The following is a 19624-nucleotide window of genomic DNA, read 5'->3' on the forward strand; positions in this document are numbered from 1 at the left end:
CCGTCATCAACAGAGATCAGCTCCAAAATTACTAATGCAGCCCTGAAGATCATGAAAACTTGAATTATACGTACTCAAAGCAATTATGCCACTACGGAAGTTGCAGATACACCCATATGCCTCATATTGTAAGGTGAAGGGGAAAGATTTAATATGAACCAGAGGGGCAACATTTCTTTTTACACAAAGGGTGGTGGGTGCATGGAACGAGCTGCCGGAGGAGGTGGTCGAGGCAGGGACTATCACAACATTTGGACAGGTATTTGAATTGGATCGGTTTGGAGGGATAGGGGCCAAATGCAGGCAGGTGGGGCATGCTGGGCGGCGTGGACAAGTTGGGCCGAAGGGCCTGTTTCCACTCTGTGACTGGTTCGTCATTAATAGTTGCTTCAAGGAGGAGCAGCGGTGCGGTCAAGAGTCACTGCAGCGACCTGGGTTCAATCCCAACATGGTACTGTCGGTGGGGAGTTTGCACGTTCCTCGTGACTGTGGGTTCCACCCGGGTGCTCCGGTTTCCTCCCGCATCCCAAGGACGTGCAGGTTAGTGCGTTAGTTGGCTGCAGTGATTTGCCCTCCAATGTGTTGTTGTGCTGGGGGTGGACCAAAACTGAAGGGAGCACGAGAATAGGCAACAGCAAAAATAAGAGGGGAAAACAGGATTCCTCTCTGAGCCACTATAGAATGCACAACAATTACCTCCATCTACATTGTAAGAGAAGATGGATACAACTAACTTACTTGTGAGACTACACACTCATTAAGTCAGTCATTATTTCCAACCATCTTGACTTCTTTACCCCCCCTTGTCCACTCCAATCTCACCCCCTCAGAACACACAGCCCACCGCTCATTCAGTACCTATTAAAACATTATTAACAGACGCCTCTCAGCCACAATACTTCATTAGGGTGGCACAGCGGTAGAGTTGCTGCCTTTATAGCGCCAGAGACCTGGGTTAGAACCTGACCTCAGGTGCTGTCTGTACATAGTTTGAACGTTCTCCCCGTGACCTGCGTGGGTTTTCTACAGGATCTGCGGGCTCCTCCCACACTCCAAAGACGTGCAGGTTTGTAGGTTAACTGGCTTCTGTAGATTGTCCCTAGTGTGTAGGATAGAACTAGTGTACGGGGATCGTTGGTCTGTACGGACTTGGTGGGCCGAAGGGCCTCTTTCATAGACACATAGAAAATAGGTGCAGGAGTAGGCCATTCGGCCCTTCGAGCCTGCACCACCATTCAATATGATCACGGCTGATCATCCAACTCAGTATCCTGTACCTGCCTTCTCTCCATACCCCCTGATCCCTTTAGCCACAAGGGCCACAACTAACTCCCTCTTAAATATAGCCAATGAACCGGCCTCAACTACCTTCTGTGGCAGAGAATTCCAGAGATTCACCACTCTCTGTGTGAATTTTTTTTTCCCCATCTCGGTCCTAAAAGACTTTCCCCTTATCCTTAAACTGTGACCTCTTGTCCTGGACTTCCCCAACATCAGGAACAATCTTCCTGCATCTAGCCTGTCCAACCCCTTAAGAATTTTGTAAGTTTCTATAAGATCCCCCCTCAATCTTTCCACGCTGCATCTCTGAACTAAACTAAACATCCTCTATTTATAACTCCATAGAGGATGTATTATGTCTGAGATGAGTTTATTAACAATGAAGGGAACTCTTTTCTCAGGAATATGTTACGATCTTGTTTTTTTTTAAATGATAGCTTTGACTTCCCTTCATTTAAAAGAAAATCGACTGAAAGCATTCATAAAGGATTTGTAATTTGTAAAAGAGAACAACCCACTTTGCAGCCAGTAAGATCAATGTTTTGCAATTTGCTTAATGCCGTTATGTGACATGATAGAACTTTATTTATCCCCAGGGGGGAATTGGTCTGCCATCAATCTTAAAACATCACAAGATACGTGAAACATTAAATTAAAGCGACGAGTGGAAAGTCCAGGGTTGGGGATGTGCAAATATTGAGGAGGGGGGGGGGGGGTAAGTCTACCCCACGACAGAAATGGGAGGAGTTGTACAGTTTGATAGCCACAGGGGAAGAAGGATCTCCTGTGGCGTTCTGTGCTGCATCTTGGTGGAACCAGTCTGTTGCTGAAGGTGCTCCTCAGGTTGACCAGTGTGTCATGGAGGGGGTGAGCTGTATTGTCCAGGATTCTTGATTGTCAAGGGTTATGGGGAGAAGGCAGGAGAATGGGGTAGAGAGGGAGGGATAGATCAGCCACGATTGAGTGGTGGAGTAGACTTGATGGGCCGAATGGCTGAATTCTGCTCCTAGAACTTATGAAGCTTATATATAGAACACTCTTGACGCAAACTAACCTTGCCAAGTCCTTCAGCTTTTTGAGCTCTCTGAAATGTACCATCCACTTCCATTCAGACTCGGAGCCAACCTCCTCCAGCAGGTCAGAGATCTGCTGCAATTGCTCTGGTTGTGCAAAAACAAAAGAAGCCGTCAATCAAGTTCTCCAAATGGAAAGGCCGCAGAGTTGCTTCGCGCATTGATCCGTTTAAGCTACCGCGGTGGACAGATATTGATCGGGCTGGGACTTGATTGCCTGAGCAGCAGCACGGCGGCGCAGCGGTAGAGTTGCTGCCGCACAGCGCCAGAGACCCGGGTTCCATCCTCACTACGGGTGCTGCCTGTACGGAGTTTGTACGCTCTCCCCGTGACCACAAGGGTTTTCTCCGGGTGCTCTGGTTTCCTCCCACACTCCAAAGATGTGCAGATTTGTAACTTAATTCGCTTCAGTAAATTATACGTGTAGTGGAGACTCGGTGGGGCGAAGGGCCTGTTTCCGTGCTGTATCTCCAAACTCTAGAGCAAGTGAAGGGAAGGAGCAGGCGGCTGCCTTAGTGGAGAGGGACCATTCTGTGTCATTTTTTTGTAACCCAGCATCTACAGTTCCTAGGTAGACAAAAATGCTGGAGAAACTCTATGGAGCGAAGGAAATAGGCGACGTTTCGGTTTCCCCAGCATTTTTGTCTACCTTCGATTTTCCAGCATCTGCAGTTCATTCTTGAACATCTCCAGTTCCTATTTTTTGTTCCCGTAAAACCAGTAGACCCACCTGGAGTAATTATGTCCAGCACGTTTCCATCGGAAACGATGAAGCCTCCTGAGGTAAATAACTCTCGATAGGTCTGGTCTTTGAGGTCCCTGGGAGAATCCACCCCAGCAAACTGAACACGCGGCATCCGCTTCAACTTCAGCAGGTACGGAATCTGGCAGGTGGCGACAGAGCACATGATTTCAATGCCCGCGGCAACTTAATACGACTAGAGACACACGCGCAAAATGCTGGAGTAACTCTCAGCGGGACGGGCAGCATCTCCGGAGGGAAGTAATGGGCGATGTTTCGGGTCAAGACCCTTCCTTCAGACCGAAGAAGGGTCTCGACCTGAAACGTCGCCCGTTGCTTCTAGCCAGAGATGCTGCCCGTCCCCCTGCGTTACTCCAGCATTTTGTGCTTTTCTTGGGAGCATAACCAGCATCTGCAGTTCCCCCCTACATATGGCACAACTAAGCATCGATGGGACGGTAAACCTGTTCAAACACGTTGCTGAAGGAGAGGCAGGAGATGATTTTAACCCAATCTACCCAAGAGGGCACAGGCAAGATTTGACACAATGCCTGATGCGTATCCCAGTGCAAACGCATTGGATGTGGTACAAAATCACTAATCAATTTCTCCCCCCGCCCCCATCCCCCTCTATTTCCTGTGCCCCACCCCCACCCCAGTGACCATCCTTTTCTCCCACTATCTCCCCCCCCCTCCCCTCCACATATCCCTCTCACTGCCTTTACATATGGCTCCACTTCTCTCCTAATCTAGCACCTCTTTGTCTCCTCATCATTTCTATCTTTGCCCACTCATCTGCCAAAGAAACCCTCCTATATCCACCCGTAACTTGCCGGGCTTTGTCTCGCCCCCACCTCTTTTCCAGCTTTCTCCCCCCACCCCCCTACGACAACCAGTCTGAAGAAACTCATTTGCAGGGGTCCGGGGATAATATGGCAGCTATTAAGAGAGCTTATATATGTAGATCAGTCAGTATTAGTTGACCTGATCCATGTCGTGTTTTACTGCAGACCGACCGCTGTGTACTCAAACAGTCATCTCTGGTTGAGTGCCTCATATTATCCAGCCTGTTAGTCCAGCCTCTAGTTAAGATTTGTGGCTGAGCATGAGCTTACAACACCTATGTATTTGAGCTCTGTGTGTTTACTATAATAAACAACTTGTACTTGTGTACGGATGCTGAGTTATTACATGGTGTCAGAAGTGGGATACGAACCCACGCCTCCAGTTCCTGAGTTATTACACTTGTTTATAATATAGGTCTAATAAGAGAGCTAGCAGGGACACGGGGTTCGAAAGCAACGCCTTGGTTATTCAGGAGCCTGCAGCTTCCCCTCACCTGGTGCAGGTGTGTTTCAACGTCTTTGTTCTGGATAATAACAAGCACTTTGCCAGATTGGTGGGAGTGTATCGCTGAGAGATGCATAAAGCTTATCTCCCTGTGGCCTTCCTTCTTCAGAAAGTCCTGAAACATTGGAAGAGTCATTAAATCAGTGAAGCACAAGACGGCCTTCAAGTTAGTACGCAACAGAGCAAAGGCACAGACACGCGGACACACGCGGCTTAATATTTGTCCTGTGAATGGCAACGGCACATCTTTACACATTTGTTTCAGGCTGAAAGAGGTCAAAAGGAGATGCTGTCTGGGTGGGTGTCTGATGTAGGAAGCGGACCCAAACCATGTCCATTTGCGGAACCATTAAACACCAGAAGACACAGACACAGAGGCGCAGCTGGTAGAGTTGCTGCCTCACCCGTGCCAGAGACCCGGGTTTGATCCTGACCTCGGGTGCTGTCTGTGTGGAGTTTGTACACTCTGCCCGTGACCACTTTAAATGTTTCTTAAACATTGCAATAGTGCCTGCCTCAACTACCTCCTCTGGCAACTTGTTCCATACACCCAACGCCCTTTGTGTAAAAGAAGTTGCCCCTCGGGTTCCTATTAAATCTTTCCCCCATCATTTTAAACCTATGTTCTTTGGTTCTTCTGGGCAAGAGACTCTGTGCGTCTACCCAATCTATTCCTCCCACGACCCAATACACCTCTATAAGATCACCCCTCACCCCTGTATTCCAATGAATGCTCCAATATTAATGTTGTCATAGACTTTAATACAAATTATCAATTTATTCCTCTGTGAATTCCAAAAATATCTGGCAGCAGGCCACTTTAGTATGGTCGACAAACTCAAGATGAGATCAGTTTCACTTGGCATCATGTTCAGCACAAACATTATGGGCCGAAGGGCCTGTTCCTGTGCTGTACTGTTCTATGTTAAGGTCTTTGAATGGTGTTCCACAGCCCAGCCTGAGGCAGTGGGTGTATCTGAGGGATTCCCACATGAAAATGATAACCTTAATGGTGGATAGAGAAAATGTGTCTAGCTTTTAGCTTCTAGCTTTTAGGACATAGGTTTAAAGTGATGGGGAATAGATTTAATTGGAATCCGAGGGGTAACTTTTCGACACAAAGGGGCGGTGGTGGGTGTATGGAACGAGCTGCCAGAGGAGGTAGTTGAGGCTGGGGCTATCCCAACACATTTAAGAAACAGTTAGACAGGTACATGGATAGGTCAGGTTTGTAGGGTTATGGACCAAACTTGGGCAGGTGGGCCTAGTGCAGCTGGGACATGTTGGCCGGTGTGGGCAAGTTGGGCCGAAGGGCCTGTTTCCACACCGTATCATTCTATGACTCATTCTGACTTCGAGGAGAAGGAAGTGACACTGCACTCACTCCAGGAAGTGCCAGCCTGTTAAAAAATAAATGCCTGCTTTAATTAATTTCCCCAGAAGATCCTGGTGCATTGCCTCCCGTGTTCATTATTAGCGTTCAGATTCCATGTGTGGATAAACTAGAAGAGCCTGTATTTTCTTTGGCCCCTCTCAGTCACTCAATACAATGTTAGTGATGCCAACACATAGGTTTTAGCTTTTAGTTTTAGTTTTAGAGACACAGCGAAAGTGGGAAGTGAGCACAAGAGGTCAGCCTCACAGCGCCAGGCAACCGGGTTAAATCCTCGCTACAGGTGCTGTCTGTATGGAGTTTGTACGTTCTCCATCTGTGACCTGCGATGGGTTTTCCCCGAGACCTTTGGTTTCCTCCCGCACTCCAAAGACGTACAGGTTTGTAGGTTAATCGACTTGGTACAAATGTAAAATTGTCCCTAGTGCGTGTAGGATAGCGTTAGTGTGGTCGGTGCGGACTCGGTGGGCCAAAGGTCCTGTTTCCGCGCTGTACCTCTAACCTAAACTAAAGTTAGTGACCTACCCTACACACATGGCCTGAGCTAACACGTCAAAAGCAGAAACGAGAGAGACGTGAACACATTTGTTCCCCTGCTCAGAATATAGAACACAAAATGCTGGTGTAACTGGAGTCAGGCAGCATCTCTGGAGGAGGAACAGGTGACGTTGCGGGTTGTAACGCTTCTTTCAGATCCGAAACGTCACCTCGTCCGTTTCTCCAGATATGCTGCCTGGCCCGCTGAGTTACTCCAGCACTTTGGGCCCATCTTCGGTATAAGCCAGCACCTGCAGTTCCTTCCTACACATGTTCCTGTGCTCCACTGTCAACCGCAGAAATAAGATATAGAACATAGAAGATAAACCAGCATCTGCAGTTCCTTGTTTCTACACTAGGTGTCTATATGGACGTTATTAGCAAGGCGTGTGACAAGGTTCTGCTTGATTAGTTACTCTGGACAGCTATTCCAGGGAGAGCTACTGTAGCTAGCTGGATACAGAATGGATTTGATCGTCGGAAGCAGAGGGTGATGATGGTGGAAGCTTTGTTTTCAGACTAGAGGCCCATGACTAATGTTTGCCTCAGGGCTGGCCCCATTGTTGCTTGTCATCCATATCAACTATTCCATTAAAAAAAAAAAGATTTTATAGATGCAACATTGAAGCAGTACACAACAACCATTCAACACTCATTCAGAATCCCACCTTTGCATCCACACCCCCTACACACTCGAGGCAATTTTACAGTTTAAAGTCAGAAGGGAAAATGTTAATAGAGGGCAATTTTAACTTGCAATTAAACATAGAAACATAGAAAATAGGTGCAGGAGTAGGCCAATCGGCCCTTCGAGCCTGCACCGCCATTCAATATGATCATGGCTGATCATCCAACTCAGTATCCCATCCCTGCCTTCTCTCCATACCCCCTGATCCCTTTAGCCACATGGGCCACATCTAACTCCCTCTTAAATATAGCCAATGAACTGGCCTCAACTACCTTCTGTGGCAGAGAATTCCAGAGATTCACCACTCTCTGTGTGAAAAATGTTATTCTCATCTCCGTCCCCCCTTATCCTTAAACTGTGACCCCTTGTCCTGGACTTCCCCAACATCGGGAACAGCTATAAAACACAAAGTACTTGTGCTATAACACCAGGATAGGCGGTCAACCAAGCCCAAAGCACTATCTAAACTGATTATACCAACTTATGCCAAGGACAAATAACTAACTCCATATGCAATAATCAGCTACCAACATGTTAGCAAGCACATATGTTAAAACTGATTATGTAGATGCAAGTATATTATTGGGGTTATCAAGTGGGCACCTTCCCCTTCACTGGTGTTTCGTTGAGTTTGGCCCACGACATATCGGGAAGGCTCAAAACAATTGGCTCTTGTGTCCTGGAACAACCTCCCTTAATACCTGCTCTCACAAGTTATAGAAGAATTAGGCCATTCAGCCCATCGAGTTCAATCATGGCTGATCTCTGCCTCCTAATCCCATTTTCCTGCCTTCTTCCCATAACCCTCGACACCCGTTCTATTCAAGAACTTGTCTATCTCTGCCTTAAAAATATCCACTGACTTGGCCTCCACGGCCCTCGGTGGCAATGAGTTCCACAGATTAACCACCCCTCTGACTAAATAAGTTCCTCCTCACTTACTTTTTAAAAGAGTGCCCTTGAATTCTGAGGCGAGGACCTCTGGTCCTAGACTCTCCCACCAGTGGAACCATCCTCTCCACATCCACTCTATCCATGCCTTTCATTATTCTGTAAGTTTCAATGAGATCCCCCACTCAAGCTTCTAAACTCCAGCGAGTCTCACCACCCTGTGCTACCAGTATCTACTAAATAAAGGAAACTACTGATTAATTCACTCGTAACAAATACTAAGCACTCACAAACTGTCTTCCACTTATCCCGAGCCATAATTAAACTCGTAGCTCCACAAATATCAACCTGGCATTAAGCCGAGATACACTTGCACAGAACACACTTACAAAGAAACACACATAACGCACGTTATACATCTCCTTTCTGCCCCCAACACCCACTAGTTCTTCTACAACAAACCCACCTACTGCCTTAGATAAGACATGGAGTGACTCAGCAGGACTGGCGGCATCTCTGGAGAGAGGGAATGGGTGACACTTTGGGTCGAGACCCTTCTTTCCTCTCTTGCTGCTAAGTCTGCTCCACCTTCTGCCCTGCCCTGCTGCTTCTGATATGGAACAAGCTGCCAGAGGAACACTCAGAAGGCAGTGGAGGCCAATTCACTGGATGTATTCAAGAGAAGGTTAGATTTAGCTCTTAGGGCTAACGGAATCAAGGGGCATGGGGGAGATGGCAGGAAGGGGGTACTGATTCTGGATGATCAGCCATGATCACAGTGAATAGTGGTGCTGGCTCGAAGGGCCCAATGGCCTACTCCTGCATCTATTTCCTATGTTTCTACATACACACGCACATCTACATAGATGGAATTAACAATTACCTTAACTTCCTGAAAGAATGGGTCAGAGTTTGTCTGGTAGACATAAAATTTGTAGCTGGCTTTCTGCTCTTCCTTTCGCAGGGCGAGCGAGCTGTGGTGAAAGTCGCGGTGGTTGACATTGGCCATTGGGCACAGGGTGGGGTCCCGCCTGTTCCACCTCTCGCCCAGGCCCCCCTCTCTCCGCATCTCCTCGGGCCGGGGAGCCCTCTCCCGGGCGGTGCGCCGCTTCTTTGACCATCTCTCAGCTTGCTCCTCGCCTTCTCCTCCCGCGCGGCCCGGCGCTTGGGGATGGGGGGCTCTCCATCGCCGCTTGCAGCGGCTGTGGTGGTCTTTGGGCTGGCGGAAGGGTGCAGCTGCAGCAGTGGCTCCTTCGCGCAGCCAGTCCCTACTGCACCCCTCCCCGCTGCTCAGCAGCTGCTGCTGAGGGCCGGCGGTGCTGGAGTCGTCGTTGTTGTTGTTATTATTGCCCGGACGTCTCCGGCCGCTGACCGCCGGGCAAGATATCGTCACGGCCAGCGGGGGCTCGCTCTCGTCCCACCCCAGCCCGTTGCTGCCGCCCTTCCTCCGCCGGGCTGTCCCGCCCCTGGGGAACATGTCCTGTTGCCGGGGGGCGTCCGACCTGCTGACGTCCAGCAGCCGCTGGAGATTGCGGGAGAAGTGGATGAACTCCAGGTCGAGGGTTCTGCGGATGGGGCTGCCTTTGCGGCGTCGGCGGCGGCGGCAGGTTTCCCCGCCCGGCGCTCCCCAGGGCAGGGGTCCGCTGGCCCGGGACCTCTGCTGCTCCAACCTGCCACCAGGCATCCTGGCCGCCCTTTCACCCCGACAAGTACCAGCTGGAGTTTGGTGATGTCTGGTGGTGACGCGGACGTTCTGGAAGACTTTGTAGCCTTCTGTGGCGGAGTCGGGGATCTTAATGAATGCCGGAGGCTGTGGCTGGACAAGGGGGACATCTTCTGCGAATCCACTGGGTGGATAATCCCATTCCTCAACCCCCCTCCTGGTCGACGTTCGCCCCCTCTCCCCCGCACCCCTGGCACAGCGGGACCTCTCTTTGCCCGTGGAAACTTTCACTCTGGCTGGCCGGCTGTGCGATGTGTGACCGACCCTGTCCTCTTCTACAAAGGGCCCGCCGCCCGGCTGGACTTCACCGCATGGACCTTCCAAGAAACCTTCGCCGGCCACCAGAGCTCGCTTGGACGCACCGCGGCCACGAACCGCTCGTTCGGGCTCGGTGTCAAAGTTGGTGTAGTGGTCCACAGTTTCAAACCCATCTTCCTGCTGCAAGCTTTGCTGTGGGTGGGAGGAGGTGTGTCTGGGGATGGGAGGTCTATCTGTTCTGGATGGGTGTGGGTGGGAAGAGGTGCGTTTGTGGATGGGAGGTCTATCTGCTCTGGATGGGAGACGTTGATGGAAGATGTGAAAGGGAGGTGTATCTGATCGTGGTGAGAGGTGTGGGCGGGAGATGCGTCTGAGGATGGGAGGTGAATCTGCTCGGGGTGAGAGATGTGGGTGGGAGATGTGCCTGAGGATGGGAGGTGTATCTGTTCTGGATGGGAGGTTTGAGTGGGAGGTGTGTTTTATCAGGTGTCTGTGACCCTCGTTTGTGGCGAAAAACTCCACGCGGTCCTGAAGTTGGTGAGCCGCTCCCAAAGCAGGTCCCTTGCGGAACGTTTCTGCATCGTCTCCGCTTTTCCGATCGCCAGCACCATTCCCAACCCAGTAGTCGTCAGCCTCATTCCCCGGAGCCCACCCTGCGACATGCATGGGACTGCAGGCGTCCGCTCCGCTGCTGTCGCCGTGGCCGCTCGTGTCTGACGTCTCGGGACGACTTTGCGCGTCCCTTGTAGGACCGGGGCTTTCCGATGTGGCGGAATCGCAGTCAGATTCATCCCCCGGCAAACCTCTCCCAGGCGGACTCGCTCCTTCATCCCGGCGAGTTCTCTTCTCCCTGCTGCCGAGATGATCGTAGCCTTGGCTGTGAAGTCTGCTTTCACCTCGCTCGTGCGAGCTCGGGCGGCTCGCTGGAGGGACCGCGCCGCTGGGGATGGTGCTGGGAGGCGGCAGCTGTGCTTGGGGCTTAGTCCGCAGCAGCTCTCTGATCACCGAAGACTGCCGAATGATACCCCACTGGCCACACTCAATCGCAAGCCCACCGCCGCTGTCCACACTTCTGGGCTTCTCCACCATCGAATCCGGACAGGAAGACGCCGACGGACTCTGGTTCTCTGCGGCTTAAAGAGAAAAAACATACGGATTCAGTGTGTAGGAAGGAACTGCAGATGCTGGTTTAAACCGAGGATAGGCACAAAAAGCTGGAGTAACTGCGGGTCAGGCAGCCTTTTAGTTTAGTTTAGTTTATTGTCACGTGTACCGAGGTACAGTGAAAAGCTTTAGCTGCATGCTGACCAGTCAGTAGAAAGACAATACATGATTACAATCGAGCCATTTACAGTGTGTAGATACAAGATAAGGGCATGTTTAGTGCAAGGTAAAGCCAGCAAAGTCAAATCAAGTTTAGTCTGAAGGTCACCTATGAGGTAGATAGATAGTAGTCCAGCACTGCTCTCGAGTTGTGGTAGGATGATTCAGCTACCTGATAACAGCTGGGAAGAAACTGTCCCTGAATCTGATGGAGAAAGGGAATAGGTGACGTTTCGGGTTGAGACCCTTCTGCAGACTGAGAGTCAGGGGAAAGGGAAACAAGAGATATAGGCGGTGATGTAGAGAGATATAGAACAGATGAAAGATTATGCAAAAAATTAACGGTGATAAAGGAGACAGGCCATTGTTAGCTGTGTGCTAGGTGAGAATGAGTACAGACTACATCTCTGCATCACCGTCTATATGGATTCAATTATCTACTCAGATGTGCTTCATATTTTTTAATATTAAGTGCTGACCCGTTGGGCCAGTTCCCCCAACGCAATATACCGCCAAACTGCGCATGCGCGGCTGCCACGTTCACAGTTGTGCCGTTGATGGCAGAAATTAAGTTATAGTTAATAAATTGAACAGAGGACCCATGGAGGCGTTTGAAAAATAGAAGGAAACGTACCTATGGAGCTGTTGGGTCCCCGTTGTGAGGCCACGCAAATACACGAGAGGAAAAAAACGGCGAATTATTAAAAATGAAATTCGGGACCCCATTATGACGCCATTGTGACGTCGAAGGCGGTTGACGGGCAGGGCAAGTGGAAAAGTGATTTATGTAAAGTTTGAAATGTCAATAACTTGTAAAATATAACATCAATCTGAACGAAACTTACTACAGCGCATCACAGGACAATGGTGAGTAAGGTGGGCCAAAAATGGTAGCGCTATCGTAGTTTCCAGAAACCACACACACGTATACACACGAAGATGAGAGGTTTAGTAATATATATAAATATATATATAATAGACATTCTTCATCCTTTCTGTAAGCTCACGAGTGGAAACACATCAACTCCGTACATTAGCAGTGGAGGCCAAGTCATTTGGTGTTTTTAAAGCGGAGATTGATAGATTCTTGATTAGTAAGGACGTCAAAGGTTACGGGGGAACGCTGAAGAACGAGGTTGAAAGGGAAATATAGATCGCCCTTGATCAAATGGTAGAGCTGACACGACGGGCCGAATGGCCAAATTCTGCTGTGCAGGAAGGAACTGCAGATGCTGGTTATACTAAAGACGGACACAAATTGCCGGAGTAACTCAAGGAGTCAGGCAGCATCTCTGGAAAAAAAAGGTGACGTTTCGGGTTGGAACTGCGGAAGCGTCACCTAATCATTTTCTCCAGAGATGCTGCCTTCCAAAAAAAAGCTTTTCACTGTACCTCAGTACACATGGCAACAAAGTAAGGTTAACTTACAACATTTTATAACACAACACAAGAATGCCATATACAAATTATCAGAAGAGTCCGCCGATACAACGCACAATTCTGGCGATCACGGTTGAGTGTTTGGAAGAAATTAACAGTGGTTTTTAGTTGTCTGATTACCTTCGGGCTCGTCCTGTGAATCTTGCCGAATAATTTCAGCTTCTTTCATGAGAGGATCTATTTCGCTAAAATTGCTTTCTGCCAAATTTCCAACGGTATCATCTGTGTTATCTGGGACATTGTGGTGTTGCGTTATTTCAGCTGCACGACTTCCATCTGTTGAATACAGAAAAGAGTTTACACTATTATAGCACTTGTGACAATCTCAGGACACCTAAAAGTATTTCCCAGCCCATTTTGAAGAGCAGTTGCTATTTCAGGAGATCTTTTATTTTAGAGATACGGCATGGAAACAGGCCCTTTGGCCAACCAAGTCCGCGCCGACTGGCGTTTGTAAAATAGAAGGACACTAAAAGTGGTTTTTGTAATGTTTAAAATGTCAATCACTTGTAAAATATAACACCAATCTAAATGAAACTTGCTGGTGCACATCACAGGACAATGATGAGTAAGGTAGGCCAAAAATTGTAGTGCTATTGTGTACCGTTTTGCCGTGGTTTCCAGAACTCACACACACACAAACAAACAAGATGAGAGTTTTAGTAATATATATATATATATATAGATATTCTCCATCCTTTCTGTAGCTCACGAGTGGAAACACATCAACTCCGTACATTATCCCCAATTCCTTACTAGAGATGGCGGTGGAGACCAAGTAATTTGGTGTTTTTAAAGTGGAGATTGATAAGAGTAACGCAAGGACAGCATCTCTGGAAAAACAAAGTGATGTTTCAGATTGGAACTGTGGAAGGAACTGCCGAAGTGTCACCTAATCTTTTTCTCCGGAGATACTGCCTTGCAAAAAAAAGCTTTTCACTGTACCTCAGTACACGTGGCAACAAACTAAGGTTAATTTCAACATTTTATAACACAACACAAAAATGACATTTACAAATTATCAGAAGAGTCCGCCGATACAACGCACAATTCTGGCGATCACGGTTGAGTGTTTGGAAGAAATTAACAGTGGTTTTTAGTTGTCTGATTACCTTCGGGCTCGTCCTGTGAATCTTGACGAATAATTTCAGCTTCTTTCATGGGAGGATCTATTTCACTAAAATTGCTTTCTGCCAAATTTCCAACGGTATCATCTGTGTTATCTGGGACATTGTGGTGTTGCATTATATCAGCTGCACGACTTCCATCTGTTGAATACAGAAAAGAGTTTACACTTGTGACAATCTCAGGACACCTAAAAGTATTTCCCAGCCCATTTTGAAGAGCAGTTGCTATTTCAGGAGATCTTTTAGTTTAGAGATACGGCATGGAAACAGGCCCTTTGGCCAACCAAGTCCGCGCCGACTGGCGTTTGTAAAATAGAAGGACACTGAAAGTGGTTTTTGTAATGTTTAAAATGTCAATCACTTGTAATATATAACACCAATCTAAATGAAACTTGCTGGTGCACATCACAGGACAATGATGAGTAAGGTAGGCCAAAAATTGTAGTGCTATTGTGTACCGTTTTGCCATGGTTTCCAGAACTCACACACACACAAACAAACAAGATGAGAGTTTTAGACTCATAGTATATATAGATATTCTCCATCCTTTCTGTAGCTCACGAGTGGAAACACATCAACTCCATACATTATCCCCAATTCCTTGCCAGAGACGGCGGTGGAGACCAAGTAATTTGGTGTTTTTAAAGTGAAGATTGATAGAGTAACTCAAGGAGTCGGGCAGCATCTCTGGAAAAACAAAGTGACGTTTCAGATTGGTACTGTGGAAGGAACTGCCGAAGCGTCACCTAATCTTTTTCTCCGGAGATGCTGCCTTGCAAAAAAAAGCTTTTCACTGTACCTCAGTACACATGGCAACAAACTAAGGTTAACTTCAACATTTTATAACACAACACAAAAATGACATTTACAAATTATCAGAAGAGTCCACGGATACAACGCACAATTCTGGCGATCACGGTTGAGACTGTTTGTAAGAGATTAACAATGTATATTAGTTGTCTGATTACCTTCAGGCTCGTCCTGTGAATCTTGCCGAATAATTTCAGCTTGTTTCATGGCCGCACCCGTTTCAATGAAATTGCTTTCTGCCAAATTTCCAACTGCATCATCTGTGTTATCTGGGACGTTGTCGTCTTGCATTATTTCAGCTGCACGACTTTCATCTGTTGAATACAGAAAAGAGTTTACACTATTATAGCATTTGTGACAAACTCAGGACACCTAAAAGTACTACCCAGCCCATTTTGAAGCGCAGTTGCTATTTCAGATCTTTTAGTTTAGAGATACGGCATAGAAACAGGCCCCATCGGCCCATCAAGTTCGCGCCGACCGGTGTTTGTAAAATAGAAGGAAACTTACCCGTGGAGCCGTTGGGTCCCCATTGTGAGGCCAGGCAAATACACGCGGGGGAAAAAAAAGCCAATTTAAAAAAAATGAAATTCAGGACCCCATTGTGACGTCATTGTGACACCGAAGGCAGGGCAAGTGGAAAAGTGTTTTTTGTAAAGTTTCAATTGTCAATAACTTGTAAAATATGACATCACTCCGAACGAACTGCAGCACATCACAGGACAATGGTAAGTAAGGTGGGCCAAAAATTGTAGCGCTACCGTGTACCGTCTTGCCGTAGTTTCCAGAACTTACCACATGCATACATGCAAACAAAAAGATGAGAGTTTTAGTAATATATATAGATATTTTATTTTGCCTTCCATCACAGTGAGGAATGTGTAGGAGTCACTGCGGTGGATTTTCATGTTAAAATGTGTTTTTGAGTGATCTGTTGCTTTTAATTGTATGACTGACCTGGCCAATGAAATTCCTCGTATATTGCAAAACATACTTGGTGAATAAAGTGTGATTCTGATTCTTCATCCTTTCTGTAGCTCACGAGTGGAAACACATCCACTCTGTACATTATCCCCAATTCATTGCCACAGACGGCGGTGGAGGCCAAGTAATTTGGTGTTTTTAAAGCAGAGATTGATAGAGTAACATAGAAACATAGAAAATAGGTGCAGGAGTAGGCCATTCGGCCCTTCGAGCCTGCACCGCCATTCAATATGATCATGGCTGATCATCCAATCCTGTACCTGCCTTCTCTCCATACCCCCTGATCCCTTTTGCCACAAGGGCCACATCTAACTCCCTCTTAAATATAGCCAATGAACTGGCCTCAACTACCTTCTGTGGCAGAGAATTCCAGAGATTCACCACTCTCTGTGTGAAAAATGTTTTCCTCATCTCGATCCTAAAAGATTTCCCCCTTATCCTTAAACTGTGACCCCTTGTTCTGGACTTCCCCAACATCGGGAACAATCTTCCTGCATCTAGCCTGTCCAACCCCCTTAAGAATTTTGTAAGTTTCTATAAGATCCCCCCTCAATCTTCTAAATTCTAGCGAGTACAAACCAAGTCTATCCAGTCTTTCTTCATATGAAAGTCCTGACATCCCAGGAATCAGTCTGGTGAACCTTCTCTGTACTCCCTCTATGGCAAGAATGTCTTTCCTCAGATTAGGAGACCAAAACTGTACGCAATACTCCAGGTGTGGTCTCACCAAGACCCTGTACAACAGCAGTAGAACCTCCCTGCTCCTATACTCAAATCCTTTTGCTATGAATGCTAACATACCATTCGCCTTCTTCACTGCCTGCTGCACCTGCATGCCTACTTTCAATGACTGGTGTACCATGACACCCAGGTCTTGTTGCATCTCCCCCTTTCCTAATCGGCCACCATTCAGATAATAGTCTACTTTCCTGTTTTTGCCACCAAAGTGGATAACCTCACATTTATCCACATTATACTGCATCTGCCATGCATTTGCCCACTCACCCAGCCTATCCAAGTCACCTTGCAGCCTCCTAGCATCCTCCACACAGCTAACACTGCCCCCCAGCTTCGTGTCATCCGCAAACTTGGAGATGTTGCATTCAATTCCCTCGTCCAAATCATTAATATATATCGTAAATAGCTGGGGTCCCAGCACTGAGCCTTGCGGTACCCCACTAGTCACTGCCTGCCATTGTGAAAAGGACCCGTTTACTCATACTCTTTGCTTCCTGTCTGCCAGCCAGTTCTCTATCCACATCAATACTGAACCCCCAATACCGTGTGCTTTAAGTTTGTATACTAATCTCTTATGTGGGACCTTGTCTAAAGCCTTCTGAAAGTCCAGATATAACACATCCACTGGTTCTCCCTTATCCACTCTACTAGTTACATCCTCGAAAAATTCTATAAGATTCGTCAGACATGATTTACCCTTCATAAATCCATGCTGACTTTGTCCAATGATTTCACCACTTTCCAAATGTGCTGCTATCCCATCTTTAATAACTGATTCTAGCAGTTTCCCCACTACCGACGTTAGACTAACTGGTCTGTAATTCCCCATTTTCTCTCTCCCTCCCTTTTTAAAAAGTGGGGTTACATTAGCTACCCTCCAATCCTCAGGAACTACTCCAGAATCTAAAGAGTTTTGAAAAATTATCACTAATGCATCCACTATTTCTGGGGCTACTTCCTTAAGTACTCTGGGATGCAGCCTATCTGGCCCTGGGGATTTATCGGCCTTTAATCCATTCAATTTACCTAACACCACTTCCCAGCTAACCTGGATTTCATTCAGTTCCTCCATCTCATTTGACCCCCGGTCCCTGCTATTTCCTGCTATTATTTATGTCTTCCTTAGTGAAGACAGAACCAAAGTAGTTATTCAATTGGTCTGCCATGTCCTTGTTCCCCATGATCAATTCACCTGTTTCTGACTGCAAGGGACGTACATTTGTTTTAACTAATCTTTTTCTCTTCACATGTCTATAAAAGCTTTTGCAGTCAGTTTTTATGTTCCCTGCCAGTTTTCTTTCATAATCTATTTTCCCTTTCCTAATTAAGCCCTTTGTCCTCCTCTGCTGGACTCTGAATTTCTCCCAGTCCTCTGGTAGGCTGCTTTTTCTGGATAATTTGTACTCTTCATCTTTTGTTTTGATACTGCTAAATTTCAACATTTAACAACACAACACAAAAATGCCATTTACAAATTATCAGTAGAGTCCACGGATACAACACACAATTCTGGCGATCAAGGTTGAGACTGTAAGAGATTAACAGTGCTTTTTTGTTGTCTGATTACCTTCGGGCTCGTCTTGTGAATCTTGCCGAATAATTTCAGTTTCTTTCATGGATGGATCTGTTCCACTGAAATTGCTTTCTGCCAAATTTCCAACGGTATCATCTGTGTTATCTGGGACATTGTGGTGTTGCATTATTTCAGCTGCACGACATTCATCTATTGAACATAGAAAACAGTTTACACTATTAGAGCACACTGACAATCTCAGGACACCTAAAAGTACTTCCCAGCCAATTTTGAAGCGCAGTTGCTATTTCAGATCTTTTAATTTAGAAATATACGACACAGAAACAGGCCCTTCAGCCCACCAAGTCCGTGCCGACCGCCGTTTGTAAAAGAGAAAGAAACTTACCTGTGGAGCCGTTGGGTCCCCATTGTGAGGCCAGGTAAGTACAGGGGGAAAAAAATGGCGATTTAAAAATAAATAAATAAATTCGGGACCCCATTGTGACATCGGACGCGGGTGACAGGCAGGGCAAGTGGAAAAGTGTTTTTTGTAAAGTTTATAAAGTCAATAACTTGTAAAATATAAATTCAATCTGAATGAAACTTGCTGCAGCACATCACAGGACAGTGGTAAGGTGGGCCAAATATTGTAGCGCTATTATGTACCGTTTCACCGTTGTTTCCCGAACTCACACACACACGCACACGCATACGCCCAAACAAACAAGATGAGAGTTTTTGTAATATATATATAGGTACATCAACTCAGTACATTATCCCCAATTCATTGCCACAGGTGGAGGCCAAGTCATTTGATATTTTTAAAGCGGAGATTGATAGAGAAACTCAAGGAGTCAGGCAGCATCTCTGGAAAAAAAGTGACATTTCGGGTTGGAACTGCGGAAGGAACTACCGAAGCGTCACCTAATCTTTTTCTCCAGAGATGCTGCCTTGCAAAAATAAGCTTTACACTGTACCTCATTACACGTGACAACAAACTAAGCTGAATTTCAACATTTTATAACACAAAACAAAAATGACATTTACAAATTATCAGAAGATTCCACGGATACAACACACAATTCTGGCGATCACGGTTGAGACTGCTTGTAAGAGATTAACAATGTATATTAGTTGGCTGATTACCTTCAGGCTCGTCCTGTGAATCTTGCCGAATAATTTCAGCTTGTTTCATGGCCGGACCCGTTTCAATGAAATTACTTTCTGCCAAATTTCCAACTGTATCATCTGTGTTATCTGGGACATTGTGGTGTTGCATTATCTCAGCAGCACGACTTTCATCTGTTGAATGCAGAAAAGAGTTTACACTATTAGAGCACTTTTGACAACCTCAGGATACCTAAAAGTACTTCCCAGACAGTTTTGAAGCGCAGTTGCTATTTCAGATCTTTTAGTTTAGAGATACGGCATGGAAACAGGCCCTTAGGCCCACCAAGTTCGCGCCGACCGGCGTTTGTAAAATAGAAAGAAACTTACCCGTGGAGCCGTCGCATCCCCATTGTGAGGCCAGGCAAGTACAGGCGAAAAAAATAAATGGCGATTAAAAAAAAAATGAAATTCAGGACCCCCGTTATGATGTCATTGTGACATCGAACGCGGCTGACGGGTAGGGCAAGTGGAAAAGTGTTTTTTGTAAAGTTTAAAATGTCAATAACTTGCAAATTATAACATCACTCTGAATGAAACTTGCTGCAGCACATCACAGGACAATGGTAAGTAAGGTGGGCCAACA

At 46.6% G+C, this 19624-nt stretch overlaps 1 protein-coding gene across 20 annotated transcripts in view; it reads right to left on the reverse strand.

Moving 5' to 3' along the window:
* The window catches only part of tasor2 (transcription activation suppressor family member 2), a 129425-nt gene that overhangs the window by 4342 nt on the left and 105459 nt on the right, over nt 1-19624 (reverse strand). For 11 of the 20 annotated variants that reach the window (XM_033040114.1, XM_033040112.1, XM_033040111.1 and 8 more), the window contains 8 exons: nt 19018-19173; nt 17926-18081; nt 14795-14950; nt 12820-12975; nt 8839-11069; nt 4436-4561; nt 3085-3238; nt 2336-2441 (listed from right to left, as the gene is read on the reverse strand). In XM_033040114.1, coding sequence (XP_032896005.1) covers nt 2336-2441; nt 3085-3238; nt 4436-4561; nt 8839-11069; nt 12820-12975; nt 14795-14950; nt 17926-18081; nt 19018-19173 — 3241 coding nt within the window. Of the gene's footprint in view, nt 1-2335; nt 2442-3084; nt 3239-4435; nt 4562-8838; nt 11070-12819; nt 12976-13811; nt 13968-14794; nt 14951-17925; nt 18082-19017; nt 19174-19624 lie in introns of all 20 variants that reach the window. The other 9 variants (XM_033040120.1, XM_033040129.1, XM_033040128.1 and 6 more) reach the window with 7 other exon arrangements.

The sequence above is a fragment of the Amblyraja radiata genome, chromosome 21 (assembly GCF_010909765.2).
Source record: "Amblyraja radiata isolate CabotCenter1 chromosome 21, sAmbRad1.1.pri, whole genome shotgun sequence".
NCBI lineage: Eukaryota > Metazoa > Chordata > Chondrichthyes > Rajiformes > Rajidae > Amblyraja > Amblyraja radiata.